Here is a 23,778-nt window from a genome sequence, read left to right on the forward strand (position 1 = left end):
TCTCATACATGTTGTCTTTTTTCCAGCATGTGTGCCTGTTCAAGAGACGCAGAATGTCCTCTCCGTCACACTCGGTGAGAAGATCGTTTTAAATTGCTCTGTACATGATGGTCAGCATGATGATAGAGTGTTCTGGTACAAGGAGATTTTTGGCATGACACCGAAAGTCATCACTAACTTCAAAGTATCCAATGAAAGAGGGGAACTTCATGAATACGACCGTCGCTTCCAACTTGACAACACAGACAAGAGAAATGATTTGCATATTAGTGAAGTCAATCAGTCTGACTCGGGCGTGTACCACTGCATCGGTCTGTTTCAGAGTCAAATTAAATTCTTGAATAGTGTCACTGTGACGGTCAAGGCCAAGCTGAGTGTAGAAGGTACAACATGCTCCTCAAAATTGCTCGTAAATGAGCGTGGAATGACCCTTAGACTCATGTCGTGTGTTCTCGTCTCATAGATGAAGGCTACTACGCTGAGTACCTCTTGGGTGGAGCGCTGGTTCTCTCCTGTGGCCTGATCTTGGGACTGGCTTTCTCACTCTACACCCTTAAAAAGAAATACAACAGCCTTTGTGCAGGTAAAGTTCCATTGAGTTTTTTAGTATTATTTCTTTTTAGAAAACCAGGAGAAACAAATTTAAGGCAGTAAGAGCGCCTTCGTTTCGTTCACAAAGTAACATAAAGTCATATGTGTGTGCGCATTTCGTGACCAGCGCACGTCAACCACATCAGATACAGAGTGACGGAAGCCTCTGCGTAAACGTGATAGTATCATTCTCTGTGATGCATTATCTTTGGGAGGAAGTTTATAACGAAAAGTTTAAAAAAAAAGCAAAAAAGAATGATGCCTCGATGAGCATCAGCCTTATCGAATATTAAAGTGGAGCTCTATTAAATTATTTATCCACTATAGGCCTATATTGTGACTGCAGTTATTTTCGGAAAAAACAAGAAGTATTTAGGCCGACTACTTTGCACTCATCAACTTTCATAGCCTGACAAAGGGAGGAAAAAGGTAGTGAAGCTTTAACCACAGCATGTTCGATATAACACAATTGGTTGAGGAACTTTGCTTGCTTCCGGTGTAACGTCGAGATGCACTTCTTTGTCAAGCTGCACTGACAGTATCAACACGCATGTGCACATGTCTTTGTCTCTCATTAAAAACGAGTTATTAACAGCTGGTAAACTTTGTCTTGCATAATATTACGTAACTAAAGAGCAGACGACTCTTTCCTCAGCAAATTTTAATACAGTTAAACGGTCATGCTTTCTGATTATTGACAACACTTTTTTTGGTTTTTAAAGCCCATATTTTCAACAGACAGATTTTTAAAGGCAAATTTTTTTAGCAGCTACGTCATTTACTAATTACATGTAGAATAGACTGCCTAATTCGACAGTAAAATTTATGAAATCATGTTTTTTGCTGAAAAAGTGGAACTCGATGGCTGAATGTAAAATGACTCGATAGTTCTGCACATGCGCAGCAACGAGAAGTAGTGCAACTCGACAAGCCGTCTGTTTCGATTGTACACCGGTGTGGAACCCCAAACTAATTTACAGTGTGAAAGAGGTCTTCTGGCAACCTTCACACATACTGTAAGTGTAACTGTCAAGATAACGTTTTATTGAGGAAATGCGGTGTATTCAAACATCATGACATAATAACAATTTCTAAAACTTTGTGCACAGTGATGGACACAGCCGGAGTTTCCATGTCCACCGGCCCGAATGGAGAGGTACGTTTTTTGATAACAGAAGTTTTGATGGAAGTTAATTTATACATCATACATCATTTACACATTTTCTAATTTTCAGGATGCAGACAGCCTCCACTACGCAGCTGTGAGGATCAACCCTCCAGCGAAACAGAGAAAACCTGAATCTTTCGACTGTGTGTACTCCACAGTGCAGCCGCACTAGGAGGGATATCACGAGGGTGGACTTTCACCACTTTTTAACGCAGGACCTAAGACTTTCCTGTTGTTAGAAGAGAATTCGTGGATGATTTAAAGGTTAAAAGTTTGTTTTATGTATGATGTTTTATCATTTTCTGCAATCTGTTCAATAAAGGACATTTAATGTGAAAATGGCATCTTTAAAAATGTGAATTATCTTTCATATTCGATGAAATGAAGATCCAGCAGGAAAGTGGTGACCCTATACAGGAGGCTGGTGCTAGATCTGCCAGACATGGGGCACTGAACACTTAAACCCATCACCAGCCCATTTGGAAAGAAACAGGGATAAAAGCCTTTTCAACATTGTCATTCACCTAAATAGTATGACTGACCCGAGCAATTTATGAAAGGGGAATTACAGATTCCCCTCCTGGAGCCGCCCCCTTAATGTGGTGAAGGGGTTTGAGAACCTGAATGATCCTGGGAGCTCTTTGTCGGTAGGCTCTCCCAGGGCAAACAGGTCCTATAGGTGGCGGTTCAGAAGCCCCTTATGAGAGACCAACAGGCCTGTTTAATCGTGAGGCCGTCCTCCCTTGGACCCACCACCTGCAGGAGGAGCCATAAGGGGCTGGTCCAATGTGATTTGGGCAGCTCCAACGCCAACGTGGAAGAAAACGGATGGATGGATAATTACAGATTGAGAATACAAAAAAAGTAGCTGTTTCTGCCAGTGGAAAAACAGGAATGAGTTGGTCCTGTGAAAAGTTTGAAAAGCACTGAACTAAAACTTCATGTATTTCTTTGGTCATGCTTGGTGCATCACTTTACCGCGGTTTCTCGGATCACAATTGGCAGAGTGCAGTGTCTCATCAGGAAACATTTGGAAATACACATTTAGAACATAAAGAAGAATATATAATTTCTGAGGAAAATATAGAAGAAATTAGCTGTTTAAAATGTGCACCAAACCTGATACACTCCTGATATATTCCATTGCTTTCTCATAGTTAGCTGTTTTGAACATTTCCAGAATATGACTTAATAACATCAACATAATAACACAAGTGAGAGGATAATTACACTCATAGAACATAGATAATACAGACCTGATGACACCGCGGTTAATGGAACATGTGACTAACCACATCCCATCATGCACTGGCCAATCAGGCGAGATCTTGACTGCCTTGAAGAGCAAAGGAGAGTTTGATATCTTTCACAAACACCCCGATAACCGGCACGCGATGGCGACTTCGCTGACTCTGGTGTTGACTTTGCTTCTCTTCATGCGCGATATGGGTGAGCCGCTTCATTGCTTGACAACGGATCAAACTTCATCTCATACATGTTGTCTTTTTTTCCAGCATGTGCGCCTGTTCAAGAGACGCAGAACGTCCTCTCCGTCACACTCGGTGAGAAGATCGTTTTAAATTGCTCTGTACATGATGGTCAGATTGGAGTGTTCTGGTACAGGCAGAGTTTTGACATGATACTGACAGTCATCACTAACTTCAAAGTGTCCGGCGAAAGAGGGGAACTTCACGGAAGACTTGGAAACGACCGTCGCTTCCAACTTGACAACACAGCCGGTGGAAATGACTTGCAGATTAGCGAAGTCAAGCAGTCGGATTCGGGCGTGTACCGCTGCATGGGTCTGTTTCAGAGGCAAACGATTTTCTTGCAAAATGTCACCGTGATGGTCAAGGCTAAGCCGAGTGTAGAAGGTGCAACATGCTCCTCAAAATTGCTCGTAAATGAGCGCGGAATGACCCTTAGACTCATGTTGTGTGCTCTCGTCTCATAGGTGAAGGTTGCTACGCTGAGTACCTCTTGGGTGGAGCGCTGGTTCTTTCCTGTGCCCTGATCTTGGGACTGGCTTTCTCACTCTACACCCGTAAAAGAGAAATACAACAGCCTTTGTGCAGGTAAAGTTCCATTGAGTTTATTTCTGCTTCCAATAATGCGGAGCCCAACACTGACTTCAAAATGCTCGAATTGCAAAACGTGAAATGATGCACGTAGTAGTCAAGTAGTCAAGTATTGCTGCTGAAATAAAGGCTTTTTCAGTCTTCTCACAAAGTAAAATAAAGCAATATGTGTGTGGAAAACTGTGTGCATTTCACGTCAACCACATCAGATACAGAGCGACAGGAGCCTCTGCGTAAAGGTGATAGCATCATTTTCTGTGATGCTTTATCTTTGGGAGGAAGTCAGTAGAAAAAGGTAAAGCTTGCGAAATGATCAGTGAGAAAAAGTCCCTCCCACAAAAAAAAAATGATGCCACAATGAGCATCAGCCTTATAGAATAATAATGTGGAGCTCGATCCAATTTAAGCTGAGAGACAGAGTGTTCTCTGGATCACCGTGGTTCGATGGTAAATGCTAGAAGATAGCAGATACTCTTACAAAATAAGTGCTCTTCAAACTTGTGGGGCCAGGCAGACCAAATGACAGAAGAGATGCCACAGCCCATCTCTTTTGTCATAAAGCTGTTACTTATTAACACTATCTCTATTTATCCACTATAGGCAAGGGCCATATGTCCATTCTGGAAGAGCACAGAAGGGCCACTGGCTCTAGGGCCACCAGTCCCGCCTCAACCAAGCTTTACCCAAATCTAAAAGCTAAAAAGAAAAGCATCAAAATAGCGAGAAAAAGAAGATGAAAACATGAGAAAAACACGGACAAAAAACAACAAAAAATGCTGGAAAAAATAATTAAAAAAACAACAAAAATATGACAAAAATGTGGCGACGTGACCAAAAGTTTCCGTCACTTTTGTAGGTCTTAGCTTTCAAATGAGGCGTTACATTGTTGACCAGTCGAGAAGCTTTTAGATTTGGGTAAAGCCCAGTGTAAAAAAAACATGAATCTAAATGGAGTATGGTGCGCCACAAGGTTCAATTTTGGGACCATTATTATTTATTATTTATATTAATGATTTTGCTTCTGTTTCTACGACCACCTTTCCAGTTCTTTTTGCTGATGATACCAATCAAAAAATAATAATAAAAAGCCGAACTGGGGAAAATGCACTCGTTCATGTGAAGGCGGGGGGTAAGAGGTTTAAACATGTATTTGTGGAAGTCACATTTACGGGCCAGGCTGGTCAGAGTCCAGGGCTGTTTTTCAGTCCAAGTCCACCCCTGACTATAGGCCTGTAATGTGAAAGCAGTCATTTGCATAAAACACTTGAGATGTGCTGGAGGTATTGTGGGAGCTAGAAGCATTTTGGGGCAGCAGCCGACTCACATACTGTACGTCTAACTGTCAGGATAACATTTTATTGAGAAAACATCATAAAAAGGTTACCACAAACTGATCTCTGAACAGAAAAATACAGTGTATTCAAACGCCATTGTGACAGAATAATAGTTTCTAAAACTTTGTACACAGTGATGGACAGAGCCGGAGTTTCCATGTCCACCGGCCCGAATGGAGAGGTACGTTTATTGATAACTGAAGTTTTGATGGAAGATAGTTTATACTCTGATTTTCAGGATGCAGACCGCCTCCACTACGCAGCTGTGAGGATCCACCCCCCAGCGAAACAGAGAGAAACTGAATCTACCGACTGTGTGTACTCCACAGTGCAGCCGCACTAGGAGGGATATCATGAGGGTGGACCACTTTTTAAAGCAGGATCTAAGACTTTCCTTTTGTTAGAAGCGAATTTCTTGGTTGATTTAAAGGTTAAAAGTTTGTTTTATGTATGATTCTGTTTCTTCATTTTCTACAATCTGTTCAATAAAGGACATTTAATGTGAAAACGGCATCTTTATGTGAAATATCTGTATCTCTATTCGATGAGATTAAGATCCAGCAGGAAAGTGGTGACCCTATAGAGGAGTCTGGTGCTAGATCTGCCAGACATGGGGCACTGAACACTTGAACCCATCACCAGCCCATATGGAAAGAAACAGGGATAAAAGCCTTTTCAACATTGTCATTCACCTAAATAGTATGACTGACCCGAGCAATTTATAAAAGTGTTATTACAGACCTGAACTAAAACTTCATATAATCTTTTTGTAATACTTGGAAGATGGTTTTGCAACTTTCTGGGACAAACTGGTGCATCCATTCGGAACAAGTACTCCAGGCACTAAGCTTTCTCTTAAACTTTTTGCATTTCTTCATTATGGGGTATTGTGTGCAGATTGATGAGGGGAAAACAAATGTAATCAATTTTAGAAAGAGGCCGTCTCTGCACCACATCTCTGCAGAGATGGTCGTCCGTCTGTAAGGGTCTCCCATTTCCTCAGAATGACGCTGGAGCTCTGTCAGAGTGACCATCGGGTTCTTGGTCACCTCCCTGACCCCTGAGCTCTCGGTTTGTACGGGCCCAGCTCTGGGAAGACTCTTGGTGGTTCTGAACTTCTTCCATTGACTTTTTTTTTAATTTATTTTTTTATTTACGCACCAGTTGTCAAGTATTTACAGTGAGTACATACATATATGGGACATAGAACAGGGAATCCCAACAGGGGAGGGGATAAAAACAAAAATCGGAAAGAAAAAATAAATACATAATAAGAATAATAAAAAGAATAGCGATAGTAAACATTCCATTTTCAAATGATGGAGGACAATTGCTCTTCGGGGCCTTCAATGCTCCAACATTTTCTCTGTCCCCTTCCCCAGATCTGTGCCTCGATACGAACCCGTGTCGGTCTACAGTGTGTAATTTACCACAGGTGGACTCTGGTGAAGTTGTAGAAACATCTCAAGGACGATGGAAAAAGGAAGAACCTGATCTGGGATGGGGGGGGGGGACGAAGGGTGCTAATACTTATGTGCATGTGATATTTCAGAGTTTCATATTTAATACAAAAGAAAAAAAAGAAAACGACTTGAAGGGGAGAGAAGGGGGGCTGATACTTTCCGGATGACGTGTATTTTGCAGCATCCCAGTTCTCCTCAAGGACGGGTTTATCAGCACATTTCACCACTTACACGGTCACTTTTTCGGGTCACTTTATTTGAAATGCTAGAAAACTCGCCTGAAAGTTCATGAAATTGATACAAATGCTTTATAATTGTGTCTGAGTCTACTTATATACTGTATATTACTAGAAAATCTGCGTAGTGCCTTCAAGGCCTGTTTTAGATCCTTTATTGACCTGGTTTAGTCCTGCATCTGTTTGACCTTGATCTAGGCCTTTTAGAATCCTTTAAAAATCCAACCCATCCGGCCTGAATCTCACGTCATGTTGTGCCCAAGTGTTCAGTCTTGTCCACACAGAAATTAAATAACAATGTCAGTCACAGCCAATAGCAAATGCTCTACCGGGTCAGTTGAAGTCTGTGGTTTCATTATGCCTCGTCCGGGATCTGAAAAGTCCTCGTTGATGCGAGTTGCCTTGAACACAGCAATAATATCTGACCACGTTTGTGATTGTTTCCTACCAGTTCACTGTGGCAACCCTCCACAGGAAGAGGAAGTGAAAGAAATGCATGTTTAACTTGCAATTTTTCGCTGATATTAAATCTTTTTTTTTGTTCTCACTCTTCAACACTCTACACTTTCCACTCGTACAACGTTCAAGCCCCTACCGTAGGCGTATAAAGAACATGCCTATCACAGGTTGCACACTGTTGTCACCGCTTGCCGGCCAATCAGATTCAAGCTTGTGTCTGCTGAAAAAGAACAGACCCATCATTGACTGCCATTGGGGACGAGAACACAGCACGGAGACAATGGCCCCTCTGCAGACGGTTCTGTGCCTCGTCCTTCTGCACCTGGACATCGCTTTTCTCGGTGAGTTTTGGCCGAGCTGACGGGATTTCAGTCTCTTTTATGGGAGCTGAATGTTTGGGTTCTGCTTTGCACTGTTACAGTATGAAAGTCTATGCGAGCACATGGAAGTGTATGCGAGTAACAAGTATCTCTAGCCCTTCATCCACCCATCTTTGAGTAAGCCTGGTTCATTTCTTTGGTGTTGTTTTCTACTCCTGAAGCACTCCGATCTGGATTTCATTGATCATTTTATTGCATGCTACATTTCTACAAAAGCATTGTTGTTGTGAGGACTTACATGTGAAATCCTGGCCAGCTGAGCTTCCCCCTTCTTACTCGAGGTGATATTTGAAATGATTAAATGTAAAATATCGATGCTGAAGTGCCCGAACAAAGCCACAACTATGCACTGTATTATAAATTCACTTTAAAGCAATGGTCCTCAACTGTTACGGCTTCAGGACGCACCATCACTCCAGGAACAGTTTTTTTTCTGACAAATAAAAACCCTTTGCGGTTTGAATGTGTTAAAATACAATTTCCTTGTAGATTATTGATGATTAAAGTATTAGATAAACCTACTATACAAAACAAATGTGAAAAAGAACAGACTCGGCTTTTTCAGCAGATAAATATTGTGAGAAATGTTCCCCGAGAACGACCAACTTTTGAGTCCTTGACCCACCAGTTGAGAAACGCTGCTTTAAAGCTGGGTTAGACAACGTTGGGCAACAAATCTGGTCCTCCAGCTCAGAACCTCTGGCCCTCAAGATGATTTTTGAGGAATACTGCATAATTCCTTTAAAATGTCTTAGCAGAACACCCGTTTTACTATGTACACTGGCATTTGCAGAAAGTGATGCTTTACAGGCGACAATCGGAGGGTCCGAAGAAAATCGTCCCTTCACCAAGCAAAGTCGCCTACCCCTGCTGTACTGTACATTTGCGATGTCTCTTGTCTATTCTATGCTCTAACCTTGGTCTTTTTAAATGTTTCAGTGAAGAGCAGTGACTCTCAGCCATCGGCGTACATCAAGAGTACCTTTCTCCTAGTCACAGTTGGACAGAATGTGACGTTAAATTGTTCCTATGTAAACGATATTCGTGCAAGACTTTACTGGTTCAGGCAAAGTCTGGACAACACTCAGACCATGGCGTCTTCATACTTCGACAAGACGGAATTCCACAACGAGTTCACCAAAAACCGTCGCTTCTCCCTGGATATCGAAAACGGTAAAAACAACCTGGGAATCACAAACGTGCAGATCTCTGACTCGGCCGTGTACCACTGCGTCTGTTCTGTGGCTCATCAACTCCAGTTCTTGGCGACGGTTCAAGTGATCGTGAAGGAGCTGAATTCAGGACTTCGGGTTGACCTGAGAGAAACGGAGACGGTTGAACCAGGAGGATCTTTGAGGCTCGACTGCAGCGTCCGGTTTGGAACGTGTGACGGACGGTACGCGGTTCACTGGTTCAAACAGTCTGAGGAGTCTGCCCCAGGAGTCCTTTACAGTCGCAGTGATCAGTGCGAGAAAACCACGGACAAGTCCTGCGTCTACAGCCTCTACCTGAGCCCAGAGCAGACGGGCACCTACTACTGCGCTGTGGCCGCCTGTGGACACGTCCTGTTCGGGAACGGGACCAGGATTGAAATCGGTAGGTTAAACGTGAAATTGGAAAGTCAGGGTTTATAGCAGCAAGTCCAATGTGCACTCTTTAACACCTAAATTAGTAGTGGGTAGTGAGTACGACCCGCCTCTGTTTATTTCTTACCATAAACAAGTGTTCCATCAAACAGAGGAATAAGGGGAAATGTGATATTTTAAAGCAGGGGTGCGAGAAATCCTGTCTTTTTATTGTGTATTTGTTAATGTCCTTGCAGAACATCCCACTTGTTCATATATGATGTAAAACAGTGATTCTCAACTGGTGGGTCTGGACTCAAAAGTGGGTCACGAGCCTATAGAGAACTTTTTTCAATGCTTTCCATCTGAAACTACACGGAAACACACTGGTTATTGGGTTGTTTTGATCCTAAATTTCAGTCTTAAAGGCAAATCTACGTCTTGTTCAATAAAAACATGTGTGTTAAATACAATGTTTTAAAAGATATGTGACAAATTATAATTTTATTTGGGTCGCAGCTTGTCATTACCATAATGGCGGGTCCCGGAGCCGGACCACTTTAGATCCACTGATGTAAAACCTTGGCATTTGTAGAAAATGGTTCTTAACTTTAGGCCACACTGGTGAGGATCGGCCCTTGGGTGTTTTGGCAATCATGAAAATCGTCCCTCCGTGATGCAAACTTGCCTACCCCTGTTTTAAAGCAACATGGATACAAGTTGTTCTTTGTAGTTCTGGGATGTAAAGGTTTACCACTTGGCCACTCGTAGAGCAAAGTGGAACTGGGTGATTGGAGATTGGTGGTTCGTTGGTCAATAAAACGTTCATGGGTCAGCTGTTCCAAACCCAGAAGTTGTGTCATAGCTCATGATTCAATCTTTATTAAAGGTGGCAAGAGCGGCAGTTGGAAAGAGCGATCCTCCTTGGACAGCTGAAGCCTGGACTGCTGTCTTTGGGCAGTCTCACGTTTTCAATCAATAGATACATTTTGCATTTTTTTTTCCCATATCAGGTCAGATTTTCGAGCCAAGTGGATCTTTTTTAATTGATTTTCCACTAAATTTTAAATAATAATTGAATACACATTACAAATGAATTTTCTGTTAAGCATATTTCACACAATAAACGTTCCAAAAGTTGATCAGTGGAGACTTAAATAAGGACAATACCCAACATTTGACCGAGGGGTAACTCAATGAACTGATTGAGCATTCATGGATCAGAAACAGTTTACAAAACGTAGACGCCAAATTTGTAGTGACATGAGTTCATCATTTTGTTTCTATGAAGGAAATGAAATAAAGTGAAGGCTTCAGCCGAGGTGTGGCATAGTGGCAATTTCTTAAATGAATCCTTAACGTAACCTCCTGACCAGATTCATAACTTTGCCGGAACCGGGACATCACCGACTCGTTCTCATTCAGATGCTTTGCTTTGTAGCCAAACATGAGGTCCTCTTTCCAAAGATTTATGTTGAAATCCAACTCAGAAGCAAGAACGTCTGTGTCGAGCGGAAAAAGGAAAACACAGAAAGAATGATTAAAAGCTATGAAGAAAGAATAAAAGAAACAAGAAAGTAAGAGACAAAGAAAGAAAGAAAGTGTGTGAGTGTTTTCCCTCCTTGAATCTTTTTCCTTTTCATGTGGGCCTGGATGTTTTTGTCCCTCTCTACCTTCGCCCTGTATTCCATCCAGACATTCTTCTGCTTTTCGTCTCGTGTTTCTCGTGCTCCTCCGCCGCTCCTCTGTTTTCGGCTGATCTCGCTTCAGTTTCTCCATCTCCAGCTGCGCTTCAGACCTTCCAGAGTCTTTCTGACAGGACCGGCTTCTCCAAGTCAATGATTGCTTAGACACTTCTGTGAAGGTTCCTTGACATCTCCTCGCAGAATGTCGTTTTCCTCCCGCCACTTCACAGCCTCCTCGTCACGGGCCATTTTTATGTGTTTATTCATTTGTAGCTTGTGAATAATCTGGTCAGGTCTTTTCAGTTTCTTAGAAGTCGTCTGCATGTCCTCGGCATCCATCAGCTCTTTCTCCACGCAAGAGATGGTGTCAGGTGTTTGCTTCTTACATATTATGAGCTCTTGTGTGAGGGTACGAAGCAAACTCTCCTCCAAAGCACTGATTTCTTCTAACTCTTTCCTCTGGTGTCTTTAGATCCACTGGTCCACTGTCTTTTTACGAAACATTTCCTGAATTATTGGCAGCAATCGTGACGTAACGGGCACTTGAAGTATATTGGAAATGAAGAGTTAGAGTTAGTTTAGAGTTTCTTGACGTTTCTCAACATTCTCAAACTTCTAGCACCATACTGTAAAAAGAACATCACCCTACATACGTTCACCTAAACTCTCTGACTTTCTCTTTTGTGGTGTGTGTCTTGTTCTGTGCAGCTGCCGTTGACCCCGTCGTCGCTGTTCTGGCTGGGGCCCTGGCTTTCACCTCCGTCTTGGTGGTTCTGCTGGCCTTTTCACTCTGCCTTGTGAAAAGGAAATTGAAAAGACAGAATACAGGTACAGTACGTCATACTTCTGGGTAACACTGAGTTGACATTTCGATATATTAACCGTGTTTGATGAATGTGACTTACAGTGGTGGTTTCTGACGACAGCAGGATGTCAGGAAATACTGAGGTACAGAATATATATTTCAATAACTACTTACAGTTTATCCTGTTACTACTACTGTTCACCACAACTGCCTCTAAAATCCTGCACTGACGCTCAGAAAGTTGTTACTTCGGGTCTGAATTGGCATCATGCACGAGCTTAATATAGAAGGACAGTTACATGTATGACCTGAGGTGGCAGTGGCGAGTATAAAATGGCCAAGTTTCATCTTTTTTTAATCATTTGAATCAAAGCAGGTCTACTAAATGAGTAAACCATTGAATCAGGTCAAAAACAGGAACTAAACCAGTTCTAAACTGCTGATTAAACTAAGTCTAAACCAGATCCAAACCAGGTCCAAAGGGGTAAACCACTAAACCAGGTCTAAATTGGGACTAAAGCAGCTCATTGTATAGGTCACTTTGACAATCAAATATTTTGACTTTTAACCCAATTTAAAAAATGTAGTGGAGTAGAAAGTACAGACACAGGCTCTAAAATGTAGTGAGGTATAAGTAAAAAGTATTCATCATAAAATGTACTTAAGTAAAGTAAAAGTACTTATAATGTGTACTTTTTACTTGTGCTTGTACAACAGACTCCAAACTTTCCAGGCTTGGCCTTAACGATATTTCAAAAACTAAACAAGATCCAAAAAAATCTGTCACTAATATCTCAATAAACTGAAACCATTAACCTGTGTCTTTCCATTATTTACATTTCATCGCTGAAAATATATTGATATTTTTTGTATGCATAAAATGACAATAATGTGCAATGATAGTTTTTCTTCATATTTCTAGTAATCTACAGCAGGGGTTTTGAATTAAAATATCACAAAATTGAATATTTTGGGCTTTAGTCTATGTTATCAAGTTTCCCTTATCAAAAACAACCTGACAAACACCATCAGTCTTCATAAATGACCCCTGCTGTTTGTTTCTAACAGAATCAACAGGACAACCTCCATTACGCCGCTTTGAGCGTTAATGCGAAGTCCAGAAGACCGAGGAACGCTGACCAGACTGACTGTGTGTACTCCAGTGTGCGGTAGCAGAGGCTAATGTCCTATTCAAGATGTTTTGTGATGTTTGCTTTGAGACAAGACTGGATGCAATCTTTTTCGCTAAAGTGCTGCCTTTTTTGTACAGACATTGGACTGTTAAATGTTGCTTCTTTTTGTATTTCTGCATCCATCCGTGAAAGGCTGTAATAGAAAAGTGATCCTATTTATCAGATGTAATAAAGAAAACCTCCCGAAGTGCTGCTGTCGTCTCGTGGGTTCCTCGTGCACCACATTCAGGTTGAACAGATTAATATTCGGGATCTGGAGTCCCCCTGAAAATGTGTGTTTGATCCCTGAGCCATGGACCCTGTGGAGTTTACATGCTCTGCACCTTGAGGACTTTAATCATTTGTAGCTTGCTTTTCTCAAGACAATAGGCATGAGCTGGTTACCTCACTTCCATCAGTCTACCCCAGGGCAGCTGTGGCTACATCAGTAGTTGAAAAAAATGAAACAGAGTATTTTAAACATGAGCTGCTGTTCCTTGTAGTGTGAAATATAAATCTAAAATAATATTTTTATTTTTGTTAGTTTCTGGCAGTTCTTCTGTCAGTGGTTCCCCTGTAATGCCCCAGCCCCTGTATACTCGGATTCGCCCCTGCTCAAAGTAGATTCCGCGTAGCCTTCAGTCCCGCTGTCACTGGGCTGTGTGCGGATGCGTAAACTAGCCACTAAATGCTGTAAACTTTGTGTGAACGCCTTAAAACATCGAAAAGCCCCATGATTCCTGTTGATTAATCCAGCTCTTACGCATCGTGGTTCTGGAGGCTCCGTTTGCGCTGTAGGTACAGTCCATTGTTTCAAGTAAGTAAGTAAGTAAGTAAACTTTATTTGTATAGCGCCTTTCACAGACACAGAGTCACAAAGCGCTTCACAGTGTTAAAACATAATTAAAAAAACAGCATATTCATTGCAATAATTCAAAATTCAAGTGGTGTCAGTTCAACGGTTCAAACGTTTTCCTGTTCATAAATCTCCTCCTCTTCACTGTCTTTCGAAAACTTTTAAGGCATCCAAAGAAATATTTCCTCTTGTCTTTTCGCGCTGTATTGATTAGACGAGCTCCGTCTGGAAACCGAACACGCATGTGGCTAATTACCATAATGTAAACATAGAGGCACCGCCTTTACCAAATGAATCCTGATCTTTCGACAGTTTCACTCAAATAAATAATAACTATAAAGTCACAGCAAGTCATTGAGAGTCACTGGCCTCAAGTCCAAGTCAAGTCAAGTCTTTTCGGAGCTTTGGTCAAGTAAGTCTCAAGTCCCAAAAATTGCGACTCGAGTCTTACTCGAGTCAAGTCATTTGACTCGAGTCTCCCACCTCTGCTGTCTACTATAGAATCAGATGTGTTCATCATCGCAGAGGGAAAGGTCTTTCATATCAGTCATGATGAATGAGGAATCTGCCTTTGTCTGCTGCTATTTGTGTCTTTGCACTTCCATATAGAACACAGTGAGTGTCTTCCTTCTGCTCTGTGTGTGCAACTTTCACATTTGAGTTTGTTTTGAGTCTTAATGAAGAAAACAGTGTGCGGTGTTTAGGGGAATGTGTGTAGTGACTCACAAACAGTCTTATCAATTGAGAGAATTTTTTTTTGTGTAAAATTATTTCACCAAATTAACAAATGAATCGTGTTTAATTACATTCTAAAAGTGTGATTAATCTTGAAAAATGAATCGATTGGCAGCATTAGCATGTACTTTAGCATGCATAGTTGGATGGATGGTTCTAACGAAAGCAAAACATGCTAATGTAAATGCTTATAGCAGTTATAAAGTGCTGGGTGCTCTGGAGCTTGTATCGCTCCTCCTGAAGCAGATTGCTTTGTAATACTGGTCAGTAGGGCTGCTCGATTATACAAAAAATAATAATCACGATTATTTTAGTAATAATCGAAATCCCAATTATTCAAACGATTATTTGTTGCATTAAAAAAAAATCTTTATTTTCATTTTTAATATTATTTAAAAAAACAACTATTCTAAACTAATCCTATAGGGATACCTGCCCCCTGCTGGCCAGCCCTCACACCTGTCCAACAGAGCCGCGCAGCCTGATGACATCATCACACAGCGCTAATGTTTTTATGTCAAACCAAAGCCTGAGCCTTTAGCTCGTGAAATGCGAAGGGAACAGAAACAATCATCACAGCTGCATGAAGTAATAAGTTTGTTTGAGCTCCGTTGATCTGCTCCTGAAGAAGAGTTTTAGACTTTTCTACTAAACAAAACCAGTGCCTGAGCAAAGGATGTCGAGGCTTCTTAAACAGCTGTTCTCCTTTCAGCACAAGGTGAGCTCTTAACAGTGGAGTTAGGTATAAAAAATATTAGTATGATATTATTTACAGTTCTATCACGCTGCGCTGGTTCAGCTGATCAGACGCCTCACACAAACCGCACAGGACGGACTTTTTGCGCTTTGGACGGACGAGCGGGAGGGCATCCTTAATAATCGTTTGTTCTCGCTTATGCTATTTTTGTGATCGTCCAGTGTAATAATCGAAATCTTAATCGAGTTTCAATTAATTGCATAGCCCTACTGGTCAGAGCCTGATTCGGTAACAGCTGGTCACGTGACTAAAGAGTCAATTGTCTCATAAACTGCCTATGCCTGAGTGGCCTATCAGTGTCTCAAAGCTGGTTTCTCAGGCTCAGAGCGTTTCACTGTCCTCGGCGAGGCGCTAAACCATGGTCCCTATAGCGATGTAGATCATTAATGAATAATGTGCTGCATTTCCCGCATTTCCTATTTAACCGCATTCATGTGGTGAAAGCGTCAGCGCCAGGCGATGGTTCAATCAGAATAAACACTTTCCCTATTCTTTACAAAAGTTGGCTTTGAAGCGTCAGATGCAGAGTTGGCTTTGAAGGGTCAGATGCAGAGTTGGCTTTGAAGGGTCAGATGCAGAGTTGGCTTTGAAGGGTCAGATGCAGAGTTGGTGTTGAAGGGTCAGATGCAGAGTTGGCTTTGAAGGGTCAGATGCAGAGTTGGTGTTGAAGGGTCAGATGCAGAGTTGGCTTTGAAGGGTCAGATGCAGAGGACAAGGCCGTGGGAACCCAGGGTGCTCAAGGTGCTGCAGCCTCCCCGGTGTATGGTTTGTGCATTGCTGGCAATATTAATGAATAGGAAATAAAGAGTTTTTGGATGAAATTTTGTACCTCAGCGCCCCATAACTAAACTATGTTCCTACGGCCCTGGCAGATGACATGGTTCCCTGCTTTTTTTCCTCAATAAAGTGCACATTAACCTTCATACTTTGGTATTTAATACAACCAAAGTGTTATCTGTAACGTGATTGGTTACACTTAACATCCTGTGCTCAACAACGAGGCTAGTTCTGCTTAAAACGACATGGAAAACACCTAAATAGGTGTTGTTTGTGCAGCCGGACGTTGACCAGAGGATGTGGTTGTCATCAATAACACAAGCAGTGGCAAAGTGAACGGTGTCAACTTGCACTTCCTCTGTGATGCGTTATTCTCTGGTCCGACGCTTCAAACTCAAAGCGCTCGCTCGCCGCTTAACATTTTGTGCAAACTTTGGCTTTTCCACGATGCTGATGTTTCTGATTTTGCTATTTGCAGGTGAGTGACTGCTGTTCCTTTCGCTTGGTCGATTCAGAATAGACAGCTTATTTATATTTTGCGCATTTGTAGGTCATCCCTTCACCGGGTCGTGCCTCGGAGGTGGGAAATACTTGATGCCATTTGCCGGCAGTAAGGTGACGCTGACTTGCACGCTGCCGGACAAAGGCGACATGTTGTACTGGTACAAGCACACTGCCGGGGAGAAGCCCACGCTTGTGTCTACCAAATACAACTTCGACCGACAAGGCATGTTTTATGGCGGATTCAAAGGCAACTCGCGCTTCCAGCTGGGCCTCGACTACCACCTGAACATCTCGGATCTGCAGGCCTCCGACACGGGCACGTACTACTGCGCCACCACCAAACATTACATTCCAAAGTTCTCAGAGTTGACGAGCGTGGTGGTTCAAGCCGGGGGGGTCGTGGACATCCGGACGGAGGTGCGCCAGTCGACGGGGGATGCGGTGGTCCTGAAGTGCAGCGTCCACGTCGGGAAATGCGACGGACGGCCGAGAGTTCACTGGTTCAAACAGCCCGGGGAGTCTGCCCCAGGAGTCCTTTACAGCCAGGGGGGAGGAGGGGGAGGCGACCAGTGCGAGAGGAAGGCGGACGGTCCGGCAAAATCCTGCATCTACAGCCTCCCCATGGACAACGTGACCTCCGGGCAGGCGGGCGACTACTACTGCGCTGTGGCCGCCTGTGGATACCTGCTCTTCGGGAAGGCCACCACGCTGAATGGTGAGCAACTCTTTCAAAATCTTTTCCTGTTTGGTTTGAAACTTTCCACTGGGACTAGGGCTTCACATTACACCAGTCAACAAGCCAAACACTGGAAGGTTTTTAGTTCACAGATCTCATCCGTACAGTAAAGGCGACTCACTGCAGGCTTTTCTTATTTCTCTTTTCAAGTTTGTTTGTACTTTCACCAGGAAGCACATTTGTCCCAAAGCTTTGTCTCGACATACGCTGCTTAGCTGTTTCACTGAACTTTAAAGGACATTTTCTCTTAATACATGTGAATCACAATCCACATTTTACGCATTCTTTCTTTCACTTAAGGGTGTACTATGCAACGTTTTTTGTAAAAAAAAAAATATATATATATATATATATATTACATTAACACATTGAATGCCAAAAACGGAAAAACTAGATTTTGCGTTTTTTTTTATTTTATTATTATTATTGCGAAACTAGACACTCTAATGCACCTTATGTGTGATTTTGGGAGCTCTGTGATGAACAGAAGTGAAATAAATGATCATCAAAAACTTGTGAAAAGTCACGATCTGGACGTTTCATATATAATATTGCATTTCTTTTCTCGTGGTGTTGTGTAGTGAACAGCTGTAAAGCCGACATATTTGAGATTTTAACATTTCTCTGAGTTTTTGAATGGTTAAAATCGATCCAAGGACGACTGAGAAACATTCTGTTACAGTCTCCAATCCGAGAACCAGGCTGTTTAAATGCACACGTGATAAAAAGGGATCGATAACACGCTGTGTTTTAAAATGTGTCAACAATGTTGTCATTGAGCATTGACTTGAAATGAATATATTTAGGCATTTGCCTCTTCACATAACATTAGTGTCCGAGGAGAGAGGACTTAATCAGAAAGGAGAGAGTTTCATAAAACCCCGTTATCTCCCAATCTAGAAAAAGATTTCCCAGGAACCGAGGCACGAAGAATTAAAGAATTAAACTGTTTTCACCTACAGAGAGCTTAGATTCTCATCTTTCAAACGAGCCACAGCCTGTGTCCATAGCTATAACACAGAATATGCTGTGGTGCTACAAATATCATGAAAAATGATGGATTGTTGGCTCTCCACAGCTAAATCCCCAAAACAGCGCGTCCTCAATGTGTTAATACATGTTTGACCTCTCAGTGTCCCAGTGGATTCTTGGGGGATTGGCAAAGCGCCTTCACTTACTATCCCAATAGCCTGTAGGACGCTCCAGGATCATTTGTTTTTTTCATTTTCACTGCTGATTGGACTCTATCCATGGTTACATGCGCATTCCATTCCGAAAACCTGCCAGAAATCCTAAAAAATCTGAAATAAAATTGTTCCTGAAGAATCGTCAGAGCCACTGACGGCGCCAAGCTAACCACCCATACAGCCACTGGGTCACAGGGTCACTGAAAGGTCAAATACGCACTAAGATGAACTAATTTCAAGCCCAATTTATTGACTATTGACAAACTGACTTTTTTGAAAAAGTACAATCATATACATTATTGTCCAATATGTCACCAAAGCGAAAACATGGCTTTATCCAATATTTATGTCACCCTTAAAGGCCCTGTACAAGACTTTTGAAAAAGATTGAACGAGTTAAACCTGGACTGATTTAACTTGACTGAGGCCTTTTCAAAATCCCAATTCTTTACATCAATGACAAGCCCGTTCAGAGAGATACAGCGATGTAAACAACACCCACTGACTGCCAGCTCACGTCGATGTTTACTGATTGTAAACTCGCAGTCCGCTTCACAGAGTCCGTTTCTGTCTGACATTAATGACACTAATCTTTGAGGGAAAGAAAATCCAAATAATATCCTCTTTTTTTTCTCCTTTTCTTATTCACCTGCAGTGTCTCGCCTTAACGCGGAATGTGACTGTGAGCCAGTGGCGACTACAGAAGACAGAGTGGACAGAGAGGACAGAGAGGACAGAGAGGACAGAGAGGACAGGGGCGGAGTGGTCATAGGAGAAGGCACTGACGAGTATCCGGGTGAGGCGGCGCAATTCTAGACTTAAAGTGGACACATCACACATCAATCTAAAAAAAATAAAAGTAGATTCACAAACATTATTTTGGTGCATTGGTGTTTTCAGTTTTCTATTTCGAAATGATGTCTCTGTAAGAATTAAATAGTATCAATGACATACAGGCACTAGAGCTGGTGAGGACTTTGAATGGGGCTCCTCCTGCTGGCAGCTGTGGGAATAACTTAAAGGGGGGGTATTATGCAAAATCGACTTTTTCAAGCTTTCCATCATGTTATTATGTCGTTCCCTCATTAAAAACATGCCTGAAGTGTTGCCTTGGCACATTCACGTATTTTTAAGTAATCTGTAAAAACTCTGATGGCGGCCATTTTAGGGATAGGTTTGGGTCAGAGGTTCTTAAAGAGACAGAGGCCTATTTCAAGACATTTTGAGAGAGACATTTTATACAAGGCAGTTATTCTAATTTACTGCATTTACAGACCAACAGAAGGTTTGGTCATCATTGTAGTGTGATATAGACTGGTGCTATGTGATTGCATAATACCCCCTCTTTAAAAAGCAACCGCTAGATTCCACATTCTCTGTGTCCGACCCGCTTCGCTCCGCAGCAAATACGTTGGTATTTTAATTGTCAAGAAACATTCCACATCCTCCTCTCCGCTCTGAAGGGCTACATCACCGGCCCGCCGCTCTGTTCCTCCCCGACAAAAATACGAATAAACTCTTTTCGCCAGAGCCGGCTGAATCTGCACAGTTAAGATCGCACTATACAAGAGAGAAAAATCCAGGTTTTCCAAGTAAAATACCCTCTGCATGGACTTTATTGCTCTCATTCATGTAGCTTTTTTTTTCCACCCCTCTGTCCTTCATGTAGGATGGGGTTAAAAAAAACGTGTGAAAGTGAAAGAGAATTGAGCGCGGCGGACTGAAGTGTAGGCCGTGGGCGTAATGTCGCTGCAATTCAGAGGCGTCTGAAGCCGAGCTGAGCGAACAGGCAGAAGATGTAGAATCTGGGCGTAACTTTCCATTTTGATTCACACCGTGGTGAACGGCTTCAGCACGGCCTGACAAACACACTTTGAGCTGTCCATACAAGAAGTACACGCCCCATATTTCATCATAAACAGCCCAAGTTTGTGATGAATGTTGTTTCAAATAATACCCAGTCTTCCCAGCCCAGTAGGATACATTTTCAATATCCTGTTTCGTAAGTTGTGTGTTCGTTTCCATTTTGAATATCCTCTCCATTTCCTCCCATGGGTTCCACAGACTCTCTGCAAATCTACGTCCTGAGCGGTGCGCTGGCCTTCACCTCGGTGCTGGTCGTCGTCCTGGCCCTCGTCATCGGCGTCCTGAACAGGAGGGGTCACACGGGTACTTGCGGTTTTACATTTTTAGAAACTGAAGTGAAAGGTAAAGATGTTTTGTTCAGGAAGGTCCTCTTTTGCTCCGCAGATTCGTACGTGGTTTCAACCTCCTGCAAGACAATCGCCGAGGTACCTGTTTTTTGTTTTTACAATTTTACACCTGAACGTAGGGCTGCTCGATTATTGAAAAAATAATAATCACGATTACTTTGGTCATAATTGAAATCACGATTATTCAAACGATTATTTGTTGCCTTTAAAAAAAAGTCTATCTTTATTTTATTTATTTATTTATTAATCAAAACACTATGATGATATTTTATGTTTTCTGAACAGTCATAAAAGTACAAATGATTTCAAGTACGCCTTGATTAAAGAGAGGTCCCTGTTTCACACCTGCCCCCTGCTGGCCAGCCCTCATACCTGCGCAAGTAAACTGGGTAGTTTTTTTATTGCCATTGTTGGTAAAGGTTCACAAAGTAGGATTTTTTCTTGGTGAGACGTGCAACATTAAACAAAAAACATATAACACAGAGTTTAGATAAAATAAGCTATACACTTTCAACTATAAGGCTTTAGGGGCATGCACAAGAATGTTAAAATAAATAAGATACAAATAAGAGGTCAAATATGGTAGACGACAACAATTGACATAGAACAACGGGTTTGGATTTACATATGGTGTGATATATATATATACATATAAAGTGATATAAAGTGATACAGTGATAAGTGGTGCAGTGGATCTAAGTGCGGACAGGCCACATAGTGCAATAGAGCAGATTACAGTCTGTACTAGGTCTCTTTATCGTTCATGAGTCTGACGGTTGAGGGGAAAAAATGGTCTATCTATGGGTCTTGATGGACCGTAGCCTCCTGCCTGAAGGGAAATAGTCCGTGTCCAGGGTGAGAAGGGTCAGCAGTGATCCAGCCCACACACCTCCGTGTCCTGGAGGTGAACAGGACTTGGAGAGATGGGAGTTTACAGCCAATCACCCTCTCACAGTGCTTGTCCCGGTGTGTAGCGCCGGGGAACCACACGGTGATGGAGGAGGAGAGGATGGACTCGATGATGGCCGTCTGAGATGAGCCCGATGAGGGTTCATCTCATGAGTTCAATGAGGCTTGATTTTAGAAGATAGAAACGACATACTGATCTCTTGTCTTGTGTTTTGTAGTTTGCATTGTGGGAAATTTGCCATGGGAATTAACACTACTGAAGGTTGCTTCTTAGCAGACAGATATGAACTGAAGCACAAACATTAGATTTGATAGCTATACACTGAAGTCTCAAAGAAATCATCTTCTTGTTTGAAGAGGACAATGTGTTAGGCTGTGGCCAGTACAAAGACAAGCTTTTGGAAGTGGAATAATGTTTGTATCGGTCTTACAGTTCACATATGTGTACGTGAAAAAGGATTCTCCCCTGGGGACAATACAGTCCAAAGTCTAGAATCATTGTTGCAATACAGCTGTGCAGTATTACAGTACAGTTCTGTTTAATGCAGCTCGGTGCGGCGTCAGCAGTGATGCGGTCGCTGTATCGGTCTGTCGTGGTGAAGAGGGAGCTGAGTCGGGGCAAAGCTCTCGATTTACCGATCGATCTACGTTCCCACCCTCACCTATGGTCATGAGATTTGGGTAATGACCGAAAGGACAAGATCGCGAATACAAGCGGCCGAAATGAGTTTCCTTCGCAGGGTGGCTGGGCGCACCCTTCGAGATCGGGTGAGGAGCTCAGTTACTCGGGAGGAGCTTGGAGTAGAATCGCTGCTCCTTCACGTCGAAAGGAGCAGCTGAGGTGGCTCGGGCATCTGTTCCGGATGCCTCCTGGTCGCCTCCCGCGGGAGGTGTTCCAGGCATGTCCTAGTGGGACAAGGCCTCGTGGAAGACCCACGACACGCTGGTGGGACTATGTCTCCGAGCTGGCCTGGTGTCACCTCGGGGCCAGAACAGCTGGAGGAGGTGTGTGTGGATCGGGAAGTTTGGGCATCTCTGCTGAGACTGCTGCCCCCGCGACCCGGCCCCGGATAAAGCGGAAGAAAATGGATGGATGGATTAAGGCAGCTCTTTATCACACACAGGCCCCGCCCACTCCTCTTTCAGTATTAGTCAGTGTGGCATGATCTGAGTTAGAGACCAATGAAATTGCCGTTTGTCCCACCACTTATTAGAAAGAGCATTAAGCAGAATGTAGGTTTAGGAAAGTCGACGACGATTTGGTCCTCACGTGTTCTATGGGTCACTCAAATCAATTTGCTTTTGTTCAAAAATAATTCATGGGTAGCTATAAGTTCACCAATTGTTTATTAAAAAAATGCAAAAAAAGCACACCATTTGTGAAAATTCCAAGCTAAAGTTCCCATTGAAAGTTTCCCGAAAATGTATCTGGAATTTTCCACCTCTTTCCAACCCTAATTTCAATCCTTGGTCCATAATCACAAACAGAAAGACTTCCTTTCTCGTTCAGTGAGTGACATTTGTTGTTCTGCTTTTGTCTCGTCAGACTTTTCAAAAGGGGGATGTTCTTTACTACGTGGCCGTGGAGCAGATGAAGAGCGGACCATCCAAAAAGCACCGGGACGACACATGGAGCGAGTGTGCCTACTTCAACGTCAAGTAGAAAAGGCAGGACCGTCTTGGCTAGAGGACGAACCTATTGTACATGTTTTTAGTGGTAGGGGAACTTAAGCAGACACTGGGGGAACACTGTACGGGCCGGGGATCGATCCATGAAACGTCCTGCTGTGAAGTACCTACTCTAACCACTGTGCCACTGTGCCCTAACAGACACTGTCCTGGAAACAGTATTGTGGAACATGTTGTGATTTTAATGATGGGGAACATCCGGTTAATATGGTTTCCTGCAATTGTAATGAATCTAAACAGCACTTGTATTTATGTTGTCTTTATGCACACAGCCTTCACTTGCATTACAAAACCCTATAATACAATGTTTTGTACCGTTACCAAAGCTAAATACTAAATTAAATATTGTGTAATCAGGGTTTAAATCGCCAAGTGTAAACAAACACGCTTTGCCCTATTTCTGCAGTGTCTGTTTTCATTTGAACTTTATGAATTCAATATATTTTCACTTGAAAATTGACCTCACTGTTTGTCTTTTA

At 42.5% G+C, this 23,778-nt stretch overlaps 2 protein-coding genes and 2 long non-coding RNA genes across 5 annotated transcripts; all 4 read left to right on the forward strand.

The window, feature by feature from the left end:
* The first annotated feature begins 65 nt into the window (after window positions 1-65).
* Window positions 66-1,780, forward strand: LOC306980579. Its single transcript, XR_013794037.1, has 3 exons — window positions 66-383; window positions 464-583; window positions 1,701-1,780. It is a non-coding gene; the product is annotated as an uncharacterized lncRNA (long non-coding RNA).
* Window positions 1,781-3,459: 1,679 nt separating this feature from the next.
* Window positions 3,460-5,342, forward strand: LOC306980580. Its single transcript, XR_013794038.1, has 3 exons — window positions 3,460-3,633; window positions 3,714-3,834; window positions 5,306-5,342. It is a non-coding gene; the product is annotated as an uncharacterized lncRNA (long non-coding RNA).
* Window positions 5,343-7,596: 2,254 nt separating this feature from the next.
* On the forward strand, window positions 7,597-12,937 carry LOC306980718 (uncharacterized protein; the record flags this gene model as incomplete). Its single annotated transcript, XM_079580147.1, has 5 exons — window positions 7,597-7,670; window positions 8,649-9,305; window positions 11,668-11,787; window positions 11,867-11,907; window positions 12,833-12,937. Exons 1-5 carry the CDS (start codon window positions 7,610-7,612, stop codon window positions 12,935-12,937), a joined length of 984 nt encoding a protein of 327 aa, XP_079436273.1. The 5' UTR covers window positions 7,597-7,609.
* A 3,512-nt stretch (window positions 12,938-16,449) lies between these two features.
* LOC306981133 (uncharacterized protein) lies at window positions 16,450-23,495 on the forward strand. Of its 2 annotated transcripts, XM_079580687.1 has the most exons (6): window positions 16,450-16,539; window positions 16,612-17,280; window positions 19,144-19,284; window positions 20,553-20,657; window positions 20,739-20,779; window positions 23,157-23,495. In XM_079580687.1, the coding sequence occupies exons 1-6, from the start codon at window positions 16,509-16,511 to the stop codon at window positions 23,271-23,273; spliced, it is 1,104 nt and encodes a 367-aa protein (XP_079436813.1). In that variant the 5' UTR covers window positions 16,450-16,508; the 3' UTR covers window positions 23,274-23,495. The 2 variants fall into 2 exon arrangements, with proteins under 2 accessions (XP_079436813.1, XP_079436814.1); XM_079580688.1 differs by lacking the exon at window positions 19,144-19,284.
* Window positions 23,496-23,778: the final 283 nt, after the last annotated feature.

The sequence above is a fragment of the Gobius niger genome (assembly GCF_951799975.1).
Source record: "Gobius niger genome assembly, chromosome: 21".
Classification (NCBI taxonomy): domain Eukaryota; kingdom Metazoa; phylum Chordata; class Actinopteri; order Gobiiformes; family Gobiidae; genus Gobius; species Gobius niger.